The 21,356-nt window shown below is 41.1% G+C and overlaps 1 protein-coding gene across 1 annotated transcript in view; it reads right to left on the bottom strand.

Moving 5' to 3' along the window:
* kiaa1109 (KIAA1109 ortholog) overlaps nucleotides 1-21,356 on the bottom strand; it is a 523,818-nt gene that overhangs the window by 322,600 nt on the left and 179,862 nt on the right. Inside the window, exons 23-27 of the mRNA XM_070862493.1 lie at nucleotides 13,880-14,056; nucleotides 10,514-10,642; nucleotides 5,404-5,523; nucleotides 3,082-3,362; nucleotides 141-391 (exon numbers count right to left, since the gene is read on the bottom strand). Coding sequence (XP_070718594.1) covers nucleotides 141-391; nucleotides 3,082-3,362; nucleotides 5,404-5,523; nucleotides 10,514-10,642; nucleotides 13,880-14,056 — 958 coding nt within the window. The remainder of the gene's footprint in view (nucleotides 1-140; nucleotides 392-3,081; nucleotides 3,363-5,403; nucleotides 5,524-10,513; nucleotides 10,643-13,879; nucleotides 14,057-21,356) is intronic.

Raw genomic sequence — 21,356 nt, 5'->3', positions numbered from 1 at the left:
TGCGGTCAGTTTCAAAAGGGTAATAACGGTGAATGCTGTTAGTTTGCCATTATTACCCACCGCAAATTCCGGCCCATTAACTTTAGATGGATATTCCTGGGAATCACAAAAAATACTTTAAGTTATGTGCAGAAAGTTACCATCTGCGGACTTTGAAATGTCCTTGGTGATAATCCATTCATTTGGGTGCAGTAGTGACTGCCCATAGAACATATCTGTTTCTGTGTTTATAGTAGAGAAAGTAGAGCTGGTGGATGGGGTCATTTCATCCAGTTTGAAGAAGTCCTGTCCTGATGCCATGCCGGAATAAAACTTACAACCACTAAGGCATCCACACTTGTTCTTGCCTCGTTTATTTTTGAAATCATCTTCTAGCCAGAGATACCATAGTCTATAAGAAAGAATCCACAACATCAGTTTAAGGCCAAGAAACCAGCATCATATCAAAGATGAAAAGCAGATAATATTTACTTCTCTTACACAACTCTTCCATCTCTCAAGATTGGTAGGAATCATATCACTGATATTTAATTTCATTATTTCTTTTTCAATTTGACATGGGGTTGACTCACTCAAGCAGTCTGGTTCCACAACTGATGGGCACCCTTCAGCACCTCATCAATGTGGCCATTCTTTGAGTACTAGTCTGAGAGCACAGAAATGCAATTCAACAAGGCGAGGCATTTGGATCTTGTCCTCATATGTCTACATACAGAGATTTCCAGAAGAGCTCACCAGATAGCAATCAGCAATAGGAACCTTAGCTGATTTTTCGGCACCATCTCAAACCCAAGGCAGTATGGCACCACTATTACCACAGTTGCTGAGATCAATTAACTGAACAAAGCCCAAGATCTTCAACTACTCTTTACCTCATTTTTTTTACGTATTCTCAGTTGGAGATTTTGCACTGGTCCTCTGCCAACTGAAGTTTTTTTCTTGCCACCCGTAACCTCGTGAAATACTGGCAATAAGAAGCACATTTTTTGTAAACCAAAAAGCTTCTGCAATAAGATTATATTGCTAGAGGGATAGGTTGTTTCATTTAGATTTGAAAGTTGTACTCAGTTTTATTATATAAATCAGAATTAGACAATGCATAGGAATACTAGGGCAGAATCTCGCCCCAAACTAGAAAATTTCATAAACTTAGATTTCAAGTTCCACTCTTCCCTTACCTTCATGCAGTCCATCTCAGACTCTTCCTTTTCTCAACTTCTCCATCTATATTTCTGGGGATAGGCTATCGACCAATATCTTCTATAACTTCAAGGGTTAAGTTACAAGGCGAGATTACACAAATTAGGGTTGTGTTCCCTAGAATTTAGGAGTTAAGGGGTGATCTGATCAAAGTTATCAAGATATTAAGGGGAACAGATCGGGTAGAGAGAGAGAAACTATTTGCACTGGTTGGGGATTCTAGGACATAGTCTAAAAATTAGAGCTAAATCTTTCAGGAGTGAAATTAGGAAACACTTCTATACACAAAGAGTAGTAGAAGTTTGGAACTCTGTTCCGCAAAAGTTAACTGATGCTAGATCAATTGTTAATTTTAAATCGGAGACTGATAGCTTTCTGTTAACCAAAGGTATTAAGGGATATGGGCCAAAGGCGGGTATATGGAGTTAGGTCACTGATCAGCTATGATCTCATTGAATGGCCTACTCATGTTCCTATATGCCTACTGACTCACACAGCTACCATGACTATACTTCCTTCTACCCCAGTTCCTGCACGAACTCTATTGCATTCTCCCAGTTTCTCAGTCTCCGTCGCATCTATTCCGACAATGCCATCTTCCATACTAGTGCTTCCAATATGTCTTTCTTTTTCCTCAACCGAGAATTTCACTCCACCATGGTTGACAGGGCCCTCGACCTTGTCCATCCCATTTTCCACACAAGATTCCCCTCCCTCCAAGAACCACGATAGGGTTCGCCTTGTCCTCACCTTTCACCCCCACCAGCCTCCACATTCAACAGATCAACATCCGCCATTTCCACCACCTCCAGCGTGATGCCACCACTAAACACATCTTCCCCTCCCCTTTCAGCACTCCGAAGGGACTGTACCCTCCGCGACACCTTGGTCCACTCTTCAATCATCCTCAATACGCCTTCACCTTCCCACGGCACTTCCCCGTGAAAGCACACCTGCCCTTTCACCTCCTCCCTTCCCACTGTCCAGGGCCCCAAACACTCCTTTCAGGTGAAACAGCGATTTACTTGCACTTCTCTCAATTTAGTATACTGCATTCGCTGCTCACAATTGGGGAGACATTGCAGATTAAGTGTTCGCTTTGCAGATCGAGGATGAGAGAATCTGGAGCATGTTAAGAACATAAGAAATAGGAGCAGGAGTAGGCCATCTGGCCAACTCCACTATTCACTAAAATTATGGCTGATCTGATCTTGGCCTCATTCCACTTCCCTACCCACTCCCCATAACCTTCGACTCACTTATCGTTCAAAAATCTGTCGATCTCCACCTTAAATATATTCAATGATTTAGCCTCCACAGCTCTCTGGGGTAGAGAATTCCAAAGATTCATGATCCTCAGAAGAAATTCTTCCTCATTTCCATTTTAAATGGACGACCCCTTATTCTGAGACTATGCCCCCTAGTTCGAGATTCCCCCACGAGAGGAAACATCCTCTCTGCATCTACCTTGTCAAACCCCCTCAGAATCTTCTATGTTTCAATAAGATCACCTCTCAGTCTTCTAAACTCCAATGAGTATAGCCCAACCTGTTATGAGGTAGTAACTCATTAAGACACTGAAATATCATAAACCATGAATCTTATCTAATTTATCATTGCTATCCGAGTATTGCTTTGGAGCACATTTTTAAATGCATTCCTCCTTATAAAGTAAAAATGAGCAATTTTACTGTTTCCCTTTTTGTTCATGGCAGGGTATAATGCCAGATACTGATAAGTGGCCGCTCCAGTTGGTGTATCAAATAATTAGTTAATATGGGACATTTTGTCATATGATCAGGCCATAAATTGTATTGGGATTTCTTTTACTGGGACAGAGGAAGATCATAGCTTCGACACACAAATACAAATACGTGGTACCTTTTAGTTCGGTAATCATGCGTTTCCAAGAATTCTCTCTGCACTTCATGTTTTGCAGGATGGTCTGCAGCCAAAGCCACATCTGCAGTGATTAATCCAAAATTTACTGAACCAGCTTCTAGCCAACATGATCGACGGAGTACCGTAGGCTGAATTCCAAGCCTACAGTTTTCAAATTGTTCAATATATTGCCTCAGCTGAACATCTTGCATAACAGCACTTACTCCTTCTCCAACTGCTTGGTTATGAAGATTACAAGTCGCAATGCGAATAGCCCCTATCTAGAATATAAAATGAGTTCAAAATTAAAAGCATCTGTGCAAGTACCTTATCTTATACAGTATAATAATGAATATACATTACAAAAATGTTTGTTCTATAATGTCTAGAGCACATCTAAACAAGCACACAGCCATATGCAATTTTATTTTATCGATGTTTAGAAGTCTAACATTTATCATGTGTCCTCTCTGCAGCTCCTATGAGAAAATGGATTGTATGAAAGAAAAAGGAAAAGTCCTGAGGACTTGTAATACAAGTTACAAGATCACAGTACAAAATTTCAATTACAGATATTATTAATGTAACAGCAGAATTTTGTGCCTGTGATCCTATGTACACTGAGCTTCTATGATCACAGCTGCACTAGGAAGGCACTTTGCAACTGTAAACAAATAATGTGGTGCAGGGAGAGCGATAAACCTAGTCATACAGCTACTAAAAGCTGATTCCAGAAAATCAATGTCAGAGGTGAATAACCTCGAGATCCAGTCAGGGATGATGGGTGACTAGAAGAGACATAAACAAGGAAGGAAGCAAGAAGAAACACTTAATAAAATTCAGAGAGTTAAGCTCCCAATAATAATCTATTATATAATAAAAATGCTGATTGGTGTGTAACATTCCATTTTGAAATGCATGAATTTCTATTCTCTGTATGTGAAAAAAAATATTGTAAGAGTATCAACATTTACCTGCGGTTCTGGATACATTTGTAGGTGGTACTGTGTATTGTCGATTTCCATTTTAAATGAGTCATGGTAACATTAAGATATTAAAACTTTTGTAAATCATCCTGCACTTACACACACTGATGGCTGTGCAATAGACTGCGACTTCCAGCAATTAACATCAGGTTTTTGAGTAATGCACGGACTTCAGAAAGTGCAGTGGGACATTCTGCTAAAGGGAAAGATGTCGCAACTCTCCCTTCATTCAATTTCAATCCCTCAACATGCAAAGCAGAAATGCTTATGTCCTGGAGCTCACCTGTATTCTTATCCTCCCTCCCTTCATAATACCCATTCACTGCCTGCATCTCTGCCACTATGCATGTGTAAATGATCCTCCGCAGCTGATTCTGCAACTTGGTCATATACATGTTAAAAAGAGTAACCCTGACCCATAAAAATGCAATCCCAGCCACCAATCTCTAATTGTGCTCTGCTTAAGAATCTCCCTAAACAGCAATGTGGTCTTGGGAATACCACTCCTCCTGAGCAACAGTTTAGCTGCGAGTATCCCACCTGCCACACTCGCTTTTAGCCTTTATGTTCCCCTCCCCACCTCACCTTCCAGTCTTCCCCTTACCTCCTTCATCTCCCTATCTCATCATCATCTCACCCTGTTCTCCTCCCCTTCTTTCCCTGTGCTCCTGTTGCTCTCCTACCCTCCCACACTCTCTCCCCTTCCTCTCCACTTTCCATCTGCCAGGTCCAAATATCCCCACCAAATTCTAACCCTGCACTGACCTTAATAATACCCATGATCTTGACTTCCCGTGCGCAACAGCACAGGAGATCAACTAGTACGGAAATAAATGCATGCCACCAGAACCAAAAAGCAAAGAATATTTGATATTCTAAAGACAGTAAAATACTGATCCTTCCACAGCCACCCTGTGTGTAAAATTATGGTACCAAAATGCATAATATTACAATGCTTATTTCAAATGTATGCTCCTGTAAATGAACATTACAAAATCTCAAATGGCACCAACATGTAAGCAGTGCGCATTTTTTTCTTTTGCACAGGAAAGAAACCAATACTGACAACAGATTACTATCAATTTAAAAAGTCAACCAAACATGTTAGATCACTCTGTACAGTATCGACAGCCAATTAATGGCTGCTGCATGCAAGTGTCTCCAATCCTCTGATGGATTGATGGGTCAGTGTTACATAGTAAGATATGGAGGTAGTAAAGGCCATGATATATATTTAGATTGTGCTCCCGGGCACAAGATCCATCATACTAAATCAATATTGGCATAAATAGCAATACCTATTTGGTTTGAAAGTAAATCAAATAAAAACAATTACCTTTAAACTGGCTGCACAACCATGTTCAACAATAAAGAGATCTGCTCCATCAACTGCTACCCGAGTCATAGTATATTTCAGCTCTTCTGATCGTTGACATGGTCCAGGCACACTTTTTAGCTAAAGATATTGAAAAGAAAATAGAAATAAATATATGCTGAGACATTAACAAATATTGCAAATATAGACAGTACAGGATTTAGGATTTGGACTAAAATTATAATTTTTCTATCCTAATTTTCCTTCTCCGCTAACTCATTCATCCGGATCCCCTGCCTGAAGCGTTGTTTCCTGAGGAAGAGGCTCAGATAAATCTGAAATCATATTCCCTTTTCAGTCCCTTCTCCTCTGTTTCCAATAGAACCACACTCATGCACAGAACGCAATCAAGAATTTAGCAGCTGAGCCAAGAGGTGGTGTTTGGGCCAGAGCCCCAACCCCACAGTACCCCTCTCTCCTTTTGCCCCGATCCCCAATCTCCCAACCACCCCAAGTCCAAACCCAATCTCTCAACCCCTGCTGCTCCAGGATTTTGGTACTGGCTTTGATTTTCTTCCTCCAGAATAAATATTTATTTTTACCTCATTTTTGTGTTCATTGAATTTAGTATTTAAAATGTTGTTACATAATAGGTAAATGTCAACATTCCCCTACTTAACACAGCGGTCGTCACAGATGTCTGCATTAATGCAAAGAGGATCTGATCCAAAAAGACAAGCAAGAACGACTCAAGAGGATGAGGTGCGCAACATTGTCAGTCATTTTAATAGAAAGACTGACTTCAAATTTTACATTGTGTGGTTTCATCAGGTTCAGCAGTTAAATATATAAACATGAGATGCTCGGTATACGGTTGGGAGTGCTTTACTCTACATCTTGCTTCAGTATATGATGATGCCAATGAGTGCCAAAAGTAAACAATAACCCTTTCCTCAATCATCTGTCATCATAACAAGATTAAAACTTAAGCCAAATTATATAAACTTAATAAACCATTGTGGTAATTTTATTGATTTTACATTTACTATACTGCACATTTGATGTAGTCAGCAAAATCTTCAACCAACACTTTTCAAACAATACTAGTTTTACAGTGCATTCAGACTAGCACGAGAGACCTTTCAAATATTTGCACATATCTCTAAGTTAACTTATATAATATTGTTCAAAACGTTTATACATACAAAAAAAATTGCATTTTACAGGTGGCAAACTCCTGTACTAGAGTGAACATCAAATGGCAGTGATGATGTCAAGCACATCAATTAGAAATGCAGTGAATTATATTTTCCTTCATGAATTATTGGCAAAACCCTCACTGTAAACTAGTATTTTAACAAATCATAAACCACCTGGTCAAATCACATTATTAATTGGTTAGAATCCAAATATTTAAATCCACTGGAGATGTAACAGTAAAGTAAATGCCAATTTGTTTTTAAAAAAAAAATCACACTTAAATAAATTTTTTGAGTTTTCTGCAGCACTTGCAAAATCCAGAAAATTCTGAGCAGTAGCAAAAACTCAACTGATTAATCTAAATATAATCTATTCAATTTAGTTCTACATCTGTCTAAACATTTATGGATGTAGGCTCACTGGTTAATTTAGAACTCAAATCTCAATGTGCCTAGAGATTTTTTAATAATTGCCAATTAATTTTCCTCATTTATAGATACATTACTAATAGAAGTTTATAGTGGAGGTAACTATAGGAGATCACATGGAGTCCTCTTCAGAAAGAGTTCAATTACAAATTGCTCTTTTAAAAAAACTTCATCTCAGTATTAAAGGAAATTATCCTTGTACAGTATTTTAGTCCACAAGGTAACAGTGGAAATGTTAAATTGAGTAACTTGATTTGAGGTCAAGCCACAAGTGAGTCGCTTTCTTAATGGAAATAACTCACAGGGGTACAAGAGATATCAAACACTAACCTAAAGCTAATCATACTAAACACACGCTATATTTAAGTTAGAGTTTAACCCACTTATTCTACAGCAAGTAGAATCTGATTTGTTATGTTTTTAAAATTACGACCTTGGAACTTAAGACTAATTTTTGAGAAGCCCATTTTAAAGTCACTACATACCAAAATTTAAAATAGGTCTGAATTCACATCTAGACGAACACAGAATATTAAAAATATAGTTTTAGTAAAATTTTGCTGGGTTGAATAGAAATATTACTGCCATCTACTGAGAATTAATAAATTCAACAAAACTGATAAAAGTTGAGGGATGTCACCGAGTTCTAATACACAGTTTTGCTCCAGTTACTCACCATATGGTGAGTTTCTGATCTCAGCCATGATGTCATGATATTTCCGGTCCACAAAAAGGACAAATCCAATCCGGCCAATTATCACTCGATCAGTCTACTCTCAATCATCAGCAAAGTGATGGAAGGTGTCATTGACAGTGATATCAATATTCACCAATAACCTGCTCACCAATGTTCAGTTTGGGTTCCGCCAGGATCACTCGGCTCCAGATATCATTACAGCCTTGGTCCAAACATGGACAAAATAGCTGAATTCCAAAGGGCACGTTAGAGTGACTGATCTTGAACATCAAGTCAGCATTTGATCGAGTCTAGCATCAAGGAGCCCCAGTAAAACTGAAGTCAATGGGAATCGGGGAAAAACTCTCCACTGGCTGGAGTTGTGGTTGTTGGGAGGTCAATCATCACAGCCCCAGGACATCGCTTCAGGAGTTCATCAGGGCAGTGTCCTTGGCCCAACCATCTTCAGCTTCTTCATCAATGACCTTCCCTCCATCATAGGGTCAGAAGTGGGGTTGTTCGTTGATGACTGCACAGCGTTCAGTGTCATTTGGAACTCCTCAGATAATAAAGCAGTCCATGCCCACATGCAGCAAGATCTGGACGACTCTCAGGCTTGGGCTGATAAGTGGCAAGTAACATTCGCACCACACAAATGTCAGGCAATGACTATCTCCAACAAGAGTCTAACCACCACCCCTTGATATTCAACAGCCTTACAATAGCCGAATCCCCCACCATCAACATCTTGGGGATCACCATTGACCAGAAATGTAACTGGATCAGCCACATAAATAATGTGGCAACAAGAGCCGGTCAGAGGCTGGATATTCTGTGGCGAGTTTCTCACTACCTGACTCCCCAAAGCCTTTCCACCATCTACAAGGTACGTCAGGAGTGTGATGGAATACTCGCCACTTGCCTGGATAAGTGCAACTCCAACAATACTCGAAGCTTGACACCATCCAGGACAAAACAGCCCGCTTGAGTGGCACCCCATCCACTACCTTAAACATTCATTCCCTCCACCATTGATGCACTGTGGCTGCAGTGTGTACCATCTAGAAGATGCATTGCAGAACTCACCAAGGCTTCTTGGGCAACACATCCCAAACGTGTGACTTCTACCACCTAGAAGGACAAGGGCAGCAGGCGCATGGGAGCATCATCTCCTGCTGGTTCTTCTTCAAGTCACACACCATCCTGACTTGGAAATATATCGCTGTTCCTTCATCGTCGCTGGGTCAAAATCCTGGAACTCCCTCCCTACCAGCACTGTGGGAATACCTTCACCACAAGGACTGCGGCGATTCACCAGCATCTTCTCAAAGGCAATTAGGGATGGGCAATAAATGCTTGCTTTGCCAGCAACACTCACATCCCATGAACGAATAAAAATTGATCTGATTCAGAAGTTACCACGGTGGTCTGTATTGGCAACTGGAAGCATTTGATTCATGCTGTAGGGCAACTAATGAGTCGGCTTGAAATTCAGTCGTCAAGTGTTGCAGTACTGAAAGAATGTTAAATAATATGGAGAAAGACTATGGTGAATATATTCTCAACTCAACGGAAGTATCAAAAACCAGAGGATACTGATTTAGGGGCGAAAATTGCATACCGCCCTGTTTTCCCACCTATATTTGGGTTAACGCTCCCGAGAGCAAATGGAGCACAAAAAAAAAATCACACTCCACTTGCTCAGTGGTGTGGGAGCGGGGCGGAAAGTCTCAGTGATGGTCGCAGCACTGTCGCGTAGACAGGGCTCTCCCCTTCATTAAAGAGGAGGGCGAAGCTGCTGACTCTGCAGGCAAGCAACGGTGTCATCACTGGACCACCAGGGAGCGGGCTGCTGTGGCAGCCGGCCAGCACATAAGCGGAGTGCCGGGCTGCAAGATTCTGACACAGACCCCTCGATCGAGGATGACGACGGCTTAAGTTAGCTATTGTTTTTTTTTACATTCCCCTCTTCCCTTTAATTATTGCCCCGAGCTGCCTATAGTTGGCACTATTGCATTTTCGCTCCGCGGCAAAAACGGATCCCTGCGCATAGTGAATCTTGCAGAAGTCGGTAACAGCACCGTGCCCGGGTGAAAAGTTGTTTGCAACCCAAATTTCTCCCCCTTAAGGTGATTGGCAAAAGAACCAAATGTGACATGAGCAAAAACTATTTTACGCACCAACTGGATAGGATCTGGAATGCATTGCCTGAAAGGGTGGTGGAGGCAGATTTAATCGTGGCTTTCAAAAGGGAATTGGATAAGTACCTGAAGGGGAAAAAAAGATTGCAGGGCTACTGGGAAAGGGTGGGGGATTGTGACTAGCTGAAGTGCTCTTGCAGAGAGCAGGCATGGGCCGAATTGCCTACGTCTGTACAATAACCATTCTGTGATTCTAACTCAGTGTGCCCATCTCTTTGTTGTTTCTATGTCAGGTGCAATGGCTGATATAAAAGGGAATTTTTCCATGCATCATATATTGCCTAGGAAACTGAAGTGGTTTATAAATGGCATCCATGTTGCAGCATCGCTCTGTATTTAATATATAAAACTTCAATTGCTAGCATGATACTCAATATTAATTCTTGCACCTACACCACAATATGAAGACCTATCACACTTTTATTGCTGGGGTAGCACAGATGGAGCTTTATCCATCATTCAATCCAAATTACTGTTGACCAAAAAGCTGGAGGTTGACAACAGGTTCTCCATCATAGCTATCCCTCAACTGAGCATTAACTTCTACACATACAAAGTTCCGCTTTCTTTTTTAAAAGCGGCATGTGTGGACAGAATATAGTTTAGTAACATTTGAATTTCCTTACCTTCAATTCACAGAAACGCTGATCTACTCCATGCTGACATTTGACAATAGCTTTGGGCCTTTCCAATTCGTATTCTTGACACATCACGTGAAAGATGAATGTCTCACCCCACTCCAACAGAGTTGCCAGCTACAGATGAAGACATTGCAAACTTTGTTGGTGCACACATTAATGAATGGAAACTAAAAGAATACAAAGCTAGAATAACAACGTAGTTTGATCAATTCCGCACCACTTCCTTGGTTATGTGGAAAAAAAAACGACAAAGTACAAATTATCCCATGATAAATTACAAAGGCCCCATTTATACTAAGTAGTTTGTATGTCCAAAGAAAGTGCCTGTAATTAACAATTCTGTCATATACATAGCCTTCAAAGTCACTTGTTTACATTTACAGATGTAATTTTAGCTATTCTGACAAGCACATAAAACTAATATAAAACATGAAAAAGTCCTATGAAACAAGATATATATACATATGCAAAATACCACGGATGCTGGAAATCTGAAATAAAAACAAAAAATGCTGGAAATACTCAGCATGTCAGACAGCATCTATGGAGAAAGAAATTGAGTTAACGTTTCAGGTCGATGATGTTTCATCAGAACTGGAAGAAGTTAAGATATAATAGTATTTAAGCAAGTACAGAGACAGGGAAAGAAGTGTGTGGGGCGGAGGGGAGAGAAGAGGAGGGAGGAAAGAACAAAAAGGTCTGTGATTGTCAGAACCACAATAGGATCCCCGCTTGCCTTCACTTTTCTCTCCACCAGCTTCCATTCACAGATCCTCCTCCGCCATTTCCGTCACCTCGAGTGCGTTGCCGCCACCAAACACATCTTTCCCTCCCAACCCTTTTCAGCATTCCAAAGGGACAGTTCCCTCCACGGAACCTTTCCTCTCCTTTCATCACCATTAACACCCACTCCCCTTCCCACGGCACCCCCAGGCAAGTACAGGAGATGTAACATCTGCCTTTTTTCCTCCTCCCTTCCCACCATCCAAGGTCCCAAACAATCCTTCCGGGTGATACAGCGATTTACTTTTACTTCTCTCAACTTAATAGATTGTATTTTCTGCTCACGATGCGGTCTCCTCTACATGGGGCAAACCAAACACTGATTGGGTGATCGCTTTGCTGAACACCTCCATTCAGTCCCCAAACGCGGCTCCAAGCTTCCGGTCGCTTGCCATTTTACTTCTCCACCCTCTCTGTCTTCAGCCTCCTACACTATTCCAACAAAGCTAAATGGAAGCTCAAGGAACAGCACCCCATCTTTCGATTAGGCACGTTACAACCTTCCAGACTCAACACGGAGTTCATAACCACTGTTCCAATTTTTTGGGATAGCGGGTGCTGGTACTGGTTCTGCTGTTGCCATTTACAGCTCCTCTAGGCTCATTTTTTGTTTCTTTACTTGACCCATTACCATCCCCTATTTCCTTGTACCATCATCCCTTTTGTCATTTAAGCACTCCTACCTTCCACTCTATCACAAACCTTCATGTGTTCTTTCCCCCACCCCACCCCCCGCCCTTCTTCCCTTGCCTCTACACCTGCTTAAAAACACTTACATCTCTAACTTCTTCCACTTCTAATGAAAGGTCATTGACCTGAACATTAACTCTCTTTCTCCACAGATGCTGTCTGACAGGTTGAGTATTTCCAGCATTTCCTGTTTTGATCTATACTACCATGCTTATTTTTAAATTGCCATTGCATAAATTACTTCTGAAGTTATTCGACAGGAGGTTGCAGTATGCTTCACACAAGTTACTGCACTCTTCTTCAGTTAGAGATTTAGCAGACACCTAGCAGCCCACCTGCTGTTATTTAATAAAAAACCAGAGCAACAAATTCTAGCAATTAATCATGAGAGACCACCTACAAACAATCTAAATTGTAGCACACCAACAGCTTTGAATGATCTGCTACAGTTCACTTGTGACTTGATAAGCAAAATTGTTTGTGACAGATATTGTTTGTGACAGATATAAACTTGATCAAAATTGTTCCTTTAACTTAGTTGTTATAAAAACAATCAAATAAATAATGAAATTAGAAGAATGGCAATAGTAAATATAATGTAAAATCTTCCTTTATAATTTCAGTTTGAATTCCTTCCTAGCCCTTTTTACTTTGATTTACTTCCCCTAAGGTCATACACTGATCACCATTCTACATTGCAGAAGAGAACCATCCAATCTGCTCCCAGCTGTCTGCAACTGGCGACCAAGAGATGACAAAAGTGATTCACAGTGACATATTTTATACATGTACACGCAAAAAAGGAACCATTCAGGTAGCTTAGAATATGAAAAACGAATTGCACTCTAGTATACAAATAATGAACGAATCAGCATTTGCAAAGGTGAATGGGTGTGGACTGTAAAATTTAGCGTTTAAAAGCTTTTAATTTTGTACCACAAGTGGAATGTTAAAATTCCAGGCCACTGTTGCACATACCACATGAATGACAAACAAAAGATGCAGCTGTTTGTCAAAAAAAAACACTTGTTATACATATTTCTGTATGCACTCAGGATTGCAGTGTACACAAGCTAATTGAGGGACACAAAACAAATTGGACTTTAAAAGATCAAACTTTCAGAGAACAGCAATTACATTTTAAAAAATAATTGTAATATGTTTGAGAGATGTACACTAGAAAGGTAAAGTATTTAAGGATAAGTTGGAGTCTACAATTAAAATAAATTCTGACCAAATTAAACTAATGGCAATAGCAGAGTCTTTTAAAACATACAACACTGGAAAGCAGCAGATTGAGTAAAAGGAGATTTAAAAAAATTAAATCGAAAAACCAAGAGAAATAATGGATGTAATTGTTGACAACATTTCAAACAATAAAAGGTTTTTCAAAATACACATACAGCAAACAAAGAGTTAAAGAAAGAATTTAAAAATGACTATGCGAAGTTGGAATTCTAGAAGAAAGAGGAGTTACTAAATAATTACTTTACATATCTTTACCCAGGAAGGAGGGTAAGCCACTAAAGTCAGAAATCAGATTTCCAGGAATAGCAAAGGAGGACTAAGACAATTTGCAAAAAAACATATATATATGGCTATTGAAAATGTTAGTTGCTTTTAAGATAGACAGAAGTATTTAGTGTAGACAACCTGCATGAATCGTACAGGAGATGGGGACTAAAATGAGTGAAGTTTTAACTAACATTTTTATGAAATTAACAATTAGATTTTTTTTTTAAATATGTACATAATTATGCCACAAGACTCATTGTATTAAATGTGCATTCCTGTAACTGCCATCAGTATACAGACCAAAGTAAAATTCTTTGGGGAAAAAAAACATTGATTTAGTTTTCCACAGATTTGACAAACTACCTGTGGCAAGGTTACTTTAGCAGTAAGCAGGCCTGCTTGCACATCAATCAGCCATGAATATTCTAGTGTTGCGCTGCCTAAAGGTAGCCCCTCTGCTGAAAACATGGCATGAGCTCGTAACTGCAGTCCAGATAGGCTGATATGACCTTCACGAAGTAGTCCATCCACGGATGGCCTCTGAGGAAAAAAAAAAGGAGCAAAATCATTACTATTTGCATTACTGCTGTTAAAAACAAAACTCAACATAGATTAATGTCAACATCTGGTACATTTTGCACAAAATTAAAAAATAATCAAGTATCCAAACTGTCCTAACTCAAGTACCTCAACTAAATTAAAAATGAAACCTACACCCAAACAAATGTACGAGTTTGTATTATATAGACAGTCTAAGTGAGTGGGCAACAACATGACAAATGGAATATGTGGAGAAATGTGAAGTTATCCACTTTGGTAGGAAAAATAGAAAAGCAGAGTATTTTTTTTAAAACGGTGAGAGACTGGGAAATGTTGATGTTCAGAGGAATCTGGGTGTCCTTGTACACAAATCACTGAAAGTTAACATGCAGGTACAACAAGCAATGAAGAAAGCAAATGATATGTTGGCCTTTATTACAAGAAGATTTGAGTATAAGAGTAAAGACGTCTTACTGCAATTATATAGGGCCCTGGTGACACCGCACCTGGAGTATTGTTGTTTAATTTTGGTCTCCTTACCCAAGGAAGGATATACCTGCCACTGAGGGAGTGCAACGAAGCTTCACTCTGCTGATTTCTGGGATATGGGGGGGGTGGGGGTCCTACGAGAAGACATTGAGTAGACCAGGCCTATATTCTCTAGAATTTAGAAGAATGAGAGGTGATCTCAGGCTGGGGAGTCTAGAACCAGAGGTCACAGTCTCAGAATATGGAGTCGGCCATTTATGACTGACATGAGGAGAAATTTCTTCACTCAGAGGGTGGTAAATCTTTGGAATGCTCTACCCCAAAGGGCTGTGAAGGCTCAATCATTCGGTATATTCAAGGCTGAGATCGATAGATTTTTGAATATTAAGAGAATCAAGGGATTATGGGGATAGTGCAGGAAAGTGGAGTTGAGGTAGAAGATCGGGTACGATCTTACTGAATGGTGGAGCAGGCTCGGGGGGCCAAACGGACCATGCCTGCTTCTATTACTGATGTTCTTAAGTTTGCAATGTTTTCATTTTTAAAGCATATTAGAAACTAAGTTAATGAATGTAAACAAATGGTAATTCGGATTCTTCTCTGTGGTATACAGTAGGGAGGGAGTGGCCCTGGAAGTCCTCAACATTGAATCTGGACCCCATGAAGTCTCACGGCTTCAGGTCAAACATGGGCAAGGAAACCTCCTGCTGATTATCACCTACCGCCTTCCCTCAGCTGATGAATCAGTACTCCTCCATGTTGAACACCACTTGGAATAAGCACAGAGTAGCAAGGGCACAGAATATACTCTTGGTGGGTGACTTTAATGTCCATCACCAAGAGTGACTAGGTATCACCACGACTTACTGAGCAGACCGAGACTTTAAGTACATTGCTGCCAGACTGGGGCTGCAGCAGATGGTGAGAGAACCAACACGAGGGAAAAACGCACTTGACCTCGTCCTTACAAATCTACCTGCCGCAGATGCATGACAACATTGATAGCAGTGACCACTGCACAGTCATTGTGGAGACGAAGTCCCACCTTTGCTCTGAGGACACACTCCATTGTGTTGTGTGGCACCACCACGCTAAATGGGATAGATTCAGAACAGTTCTACCAGCTCAAAACTGGGCATGCATGAGATGCTGTGGGCCATCAGCAGCAGCAGAATTGTATTCCCTCACAATCTATAACCTCACCGCCCGGCATATCTCTCACTCTACCATTACCATCAAGCCAGGAGACCAATCCTGGTTCAAAATGGAGTGTCGAAGTGCATGTCAGGAGAAGCATCAGGAAATAGTGGGGGCTTGTAAAAAGGGAACAGCAATAATCATGGGTGATTTTAACCTCCATATTGATTGGACAAATCAAATTGGTCAGGGTAGCCTTGAGGAAGAGTGCATAGAGTGTATAAGGGGCGGGTTCCTTGAGCAGTATGTAACGGAACCAACCAGGGGGCAGGCGATCTTAGATCTGGTCCTGTATAATGAGACAGGATTAATAAACAATCTCCGAGTAAAGGATCCCCTTGGAATGAGTGATCATAGCATGATTGAATTTCAAATTCATATGGAGGGTGAGAAAGTTAGATCTCTAACCAGCGTACTAAGCTTAAATAAAGGAGACTATGAGGGTATGAGGGCAGAGTTGGCTAAGGTGAATTGGGAAAATAGATTAAAGTGTAGGATGGTTGATGAACAGTGGTGTACATTTAAGGAGATATTTCACAACTCTCAAGAAAAATAGATTCCAGTGAGGAGGAATGGGTGTGAGAGAAAAGATAGCCATCCGTGGCGAACTAAAGAAATAAAGGATGGTATCTAATTAAAAACAAGGGCATACAATGTGGCCAAAACTAGTGGGAGGACAGAAGATTGGGAAGCGTTTAAAAGCCAACAAAGAATGACTAAAAAAATGATTAAGAAAGGGAAGATAGACTATGAAAGTAAACTAGCACAAAATATAAAAACAGATAGCAAGAATTTCAATAGGTATATAAAAAGGAAAAAAAAAAAAAAGAGTGCCTGAGGAAATGTTTGTCCCTTAGAGGATGAGACTGGGGGATTAGTAATGGGGAACATGGAGATGGCAGAAACTCTGAACAAGTATTTTGTATCAGTCTTTACGGTAGAGGATACCAACAATATTCCAACAGTGGAGAGTCAAGGGGCTATAAGGGGGGAGGAACTTACCACAATCACAATCACTAAGGAGGTGGTAATCAGTAAGATAATGGGACTAAAGGCAGATAAAATCCCCTGGACTTGATGGCTTGCATCCTAGGGTCCTAAGAGAAGTAGCGGCAGGGATTGCGGATGCATTGGTTGTAACTGACCAAAATTCCCTGGATTCTGCTGTGGTCCCAGCAGATTGGAAAATTGCAAATGTAACACCCCTATTTAAAAAAGGAGGCAGACAAAAAGCAGGAAACTATAGACCAGTTAGCCTAACATCTGTGGTTGGGAAAATGTTGGAGTCCATTATTAAAGAAGCAGTAGCAGGACATTTGGAAAAGCAAAATTCAGTCAGGCAGAATCAGCATGGATTTATGAAGGGGAAGTCATGTTTGACAAATTTGCTGGAGCTCTTTGAGGATTGTAATGAACAGGGTGGATAAAGAGGAACCAGTGGATGTGATGTATTTGGACTTCCAGAAAGCATTTGACAAGGTGCCACATAAAAGGTTACTCCACAAGACAAAAGTTCACGAGGCTGGGGATAATACATTTGCATGGATTGAAAATTGGCTAACGAGCAGAAAACAGAGTCGGGAAAAATGGTTAATTCTCGGGTTGGCAATCAGTAACCAGTAGGGTGCCGCAGGGATCAGTGCTGGGACCCCAACTATTTACAATCTATATTAACGACTTGGAAGAGGGGACCGAGTGTAACATAGCCAAGTTTGCTGACGATACAAAGATGAGAGGGAAAGCAATGGGTGAGGAGTACACAAAAAAATCTGCAAAAAGACAGACAGGCTAAGTGAGTGGGCAAAATTTGGCAGATGGAGTATAATGATGGAAAGCGTGAGGTAGAAAAAAAATCAAACAGCACGTTATTATTTAAAATGGAAAAAAATTGCCAAGTGCTGCAGTACAGCGGGACTTGGGGGTACTTGTGCATGAAACACAAAAAGATAGTATGCACGTACAGCAAGTGATCAGGAAGGCCAATGGAATCTTGGCCTTTATTGCAAGGGGGATGGAGTATAAAAGCAGGGAAGTCTTGCTACAGTTGTACAGGGTACTAGTGAGGCCACACCTGGAATACTGCGTGCAGTTTTGGTTTCCATATTTAAGAAAGAATATACTTGCTTTGGAGGCAGTTCAGAGAAGGTTCACAAGGTTGATTCGGAGATGAGGGGGTTGACTTATGAGGAAAGGTTCAGTAGGTTGGGCCTCTACTCATTGGAATTGAAAAGAATGAGAGGTGATCTTATAGAAACGTATAAGATTATGAGGTGGATGCAGAGAGGATGTTTCCACTGATGGGGGAGACTAGAACTAGGGGACATAATCTTGGAATAAGTGGCCGCCCATTTAAAACTGAGATGAAGAGAAATTTCTTCTCTGAGGGTTATGGATCTGTGGAATTCACTGCCTCAGAGAGCTGTGGATGCTGCGACGTTGAATACATTTAAGACAGGAATAGACAGTTTCTTAAACAATAAGGGAATAAGGAGTTATGGAGAGCGGGCAGGGAAGTGGACCCGAGTCCATGATCGGATCAGCCATGATCGTGTTGAATGGCGGAGCAGGCTCAAGGGGCTGAATGGCCTACTCCTGTTCCTATTTCTTATGTTCTTATGTTATCAGGCATACCTAAAAATGAGGTGCTAACCTGGGAAAGCTGCAACACAGGACAACATGCATGCTAAACAATAGAAGCAGCAGCAGGCTAAGCGATCCCAGAATCAATGAATCAGATCAATGTTCTGCAGTCCTGCCACATCCAGTTGTCAATGGTGGTGGACCATTAAACAACAGGAGGAGGAGGCTCCATAAATATCCCCATCCTCAATGATGGCAGAGTCCAGTATGCGATTGTACAAGACAAGGCTGAAGCATCTGCAACCATCTTCAGCCAGATGTGGTGAGTGGATGATCCCTATTGGCCTCCTACTGAGGTTCCCACATCGCCAGTCTTCAGCCAATTCAATTCACTCCACGTGATATCAAGAAACGGCTGAGTGCACTGGATACAGCAAAAGGCCCAGCAATGACTACGGGCCCCGACAATATCTCAGCTGTCGTGTTTCAGACTTGCGCTCCAGAACTAGCCATACCTCCAGCCAAGCAGTTCCAGTATAGCTACAACACTGGCATCTATCCGACAATGTGGTAAACTGCGAGGAAAAAGCAGGACAAATCCAATCCAACCAATTACCACCCCAATGATGGAAGGTGTCGTTGACAGTGCTATCAAGCGGCACTTATTCACCAATAACCTGCTCACCAATGCCCAGTTTGGGTTCGGTCAGGACCACTCAGCTCCAGACCTCATTACAGTCTTGGTCAAAACATGGACAAGAGAGTTGAATTCAGAGATGTGAGAGTGACTGCCCTAAACATCAAGTCAGCATTTGATAGTGTTTCATCAAGAAGCCCTAGTAAAACTGAAGTCAATGGGAATCAGGGGGAAACTCTCCACTGGCTGGAGTCATACCTAGCACAAAGGAAGATGGTTGTCGTGGTTGGAGGTCCATCATCTCAGCCCCAAGACATCGCTGCAGGAGTACCTCAGGGCAGTGTCTGAGGCCCATCCATTTACAGCTGCTTCACCAATGACCTTCCCTCCATCCTAAAGTCAGAAGTGGGGATGTTCGCTGATGACCACGAAGTGTTCAGTGCCATTTACAACTCCTCAGATGATAAAGCAGTCCATGCCTGCATGCAGGAAGACCAGGACAACATTCAGGCTTGGGCTAAGTGGCACGTAAAATTCATGCCACACAAGTGCCAGGCAATAACCATCTCCAACAAGCGAGAGGCTAACCACCGCCCCTTGTCATTAAATGACATTACCATTGCCAAATCCCCCAGCATCAACATCATGGGGGTCACCAATGACCAGAAACTTAACGAGCCACATAAATACTGTGGCAACAACAGCAGGTCAGAGGCTGGATATTTTGTGCCGAATGTCTCACCTCCTGACTCCCCAAAGCCTTTCCACCGTCTACAAGGCACAAGTCAGGAGTGTGATGGAATACTCTCCACATGGCTGGATGAGTGCAGTTCCAACAACACTCAAGAAGCTCGACATCATTCAGGACAAAGCAGCCCAGTTGACTGGAACCACATCCACCACCTTAAACCTTCACTCCCTCCGCCACTGGCGTACCGTGGCTGTACTGTTTACCATCTACACTTCTTTGGCAGGACCTTCCAAACCCGCGACCTCTACCACCTAGAAGGACAAGGGCATCAGGTACAGGAGAACACTATCACCTGCAAGTACCCCTCCAAGTTACACACCATCCTGACTTGAAAATATATCACTATTCCTTCATCGTCACTGAGTCATAATCCTGGAACTCCCTCCCTAACAGCACATTCCCCAGACAGACTGCAGCGGTTCAAGAAATCAGCTCACCGCCATCTTCTCAAGGGTAATTTTGGATGGGCAATAAATGCTGGCCTTTCCAGCAATGCCCACATGACATGAACGAATACAAAAACACTAACTTACACAATATTCATTGAAGCAAATAAACCTAGTATGGCAGAGGTTAATTTTGCATCAAAGAGCCAGCACTGGCACGGTGAGCCGAATGGGCTCTTTCTGTACTGGATCATTGTACGATTATGCCCTCTTGTTCTGGACTCACACACAAGTGGAAACAGTTTCTCCACAATCACCTATCAAACCCCTTCATTATTTTAAAGACCTCTATCAGTTCTCCTCTTAGTCTTATTTCCAAAGAAAAAAGCCCCAGCCTGTTCAATCTTTCCCGGTAGTTGCATCTTAATTCTGGTAACCTCCTTGTAAATCTTTCTCCTGTGCTTCAATATCCTTTCTATAGCATGGAGACCAGAATGGCACATAGTACTCCAAGTGTGATACTGAAGGTTGTCATCATAGGCAGGTAGCATGGAAGTAAAACATATCTATCCTTTTTATGGTGATAGATATTTATTACCCCACTACACTTTTTATTTCCATATTCAGCAGAAACCACAACTGCATAACCTATTCTCGGGCTTTTACCAACGCCACTTCAGACTTTGTTATGATGAGATATACAGGAGAATTCCATGGTAACGCACGCAACATTTCCCTTACATTCAGTGGGAAGCACCCAGTCTCTATATTGTGCAAATTAAGCTGCTCATTTTCTTTTGCCTTTTAACACAAACTTCTCTGAAGAAATTCAAGCTGCTCAGCCAGAAACAATAAATTAGGTTATATTACCCAGCTAATGTCACTTCAAATCATATTCCTTTGGCTTTTCTTTCAACTATTTAAAACAGAGAGGAGATCTTAAAGTAAACTATCTGAAGAACTAAATCAGTTTATTAAAATCCAGCTGCCAAATAAAACAGCTACACAGGACAAAATAAAAAGGGTTTTGATGGGGTGGAGCATGTGAGCATCACATTAATATGCACAAAAATCCCTCAATTATACTATAAATAATCCAAACTACAGGAAGCAAAATAAAATTAAGATATTTTTGTCCACACCAAAGCAGGAAAAAACCTTGGATGACTTTGCACCATTTAGCATTTCCAAATGTTTTCTACAGAAATAGAATTTCAAAGCCCCCAACTGGTATGATCCTTTTAGAGTTTTATACTAAGC

This window comes from Pristiophorus japonicus, chromosome 2 (assembly GCF_044704955.1).
Source record: "Pristiophorus japonicus isolate sPriJap1 chromosome 2, sPriJap1.hap1, whole genome shotgun sequence".
Taxonomy (NCBI): domain Eukaryota; kingdom Metazoa; phylum Chordata; class Chondrichthyes; family Pristiophoridae; genus Pristiophorus; species Pristiophorus japonicus.
The sequence above is the reverse complement of the archived record's forward strand: the minus strand, read 5'-3'. Positions and strand labels throughout refer to the sequence as shown.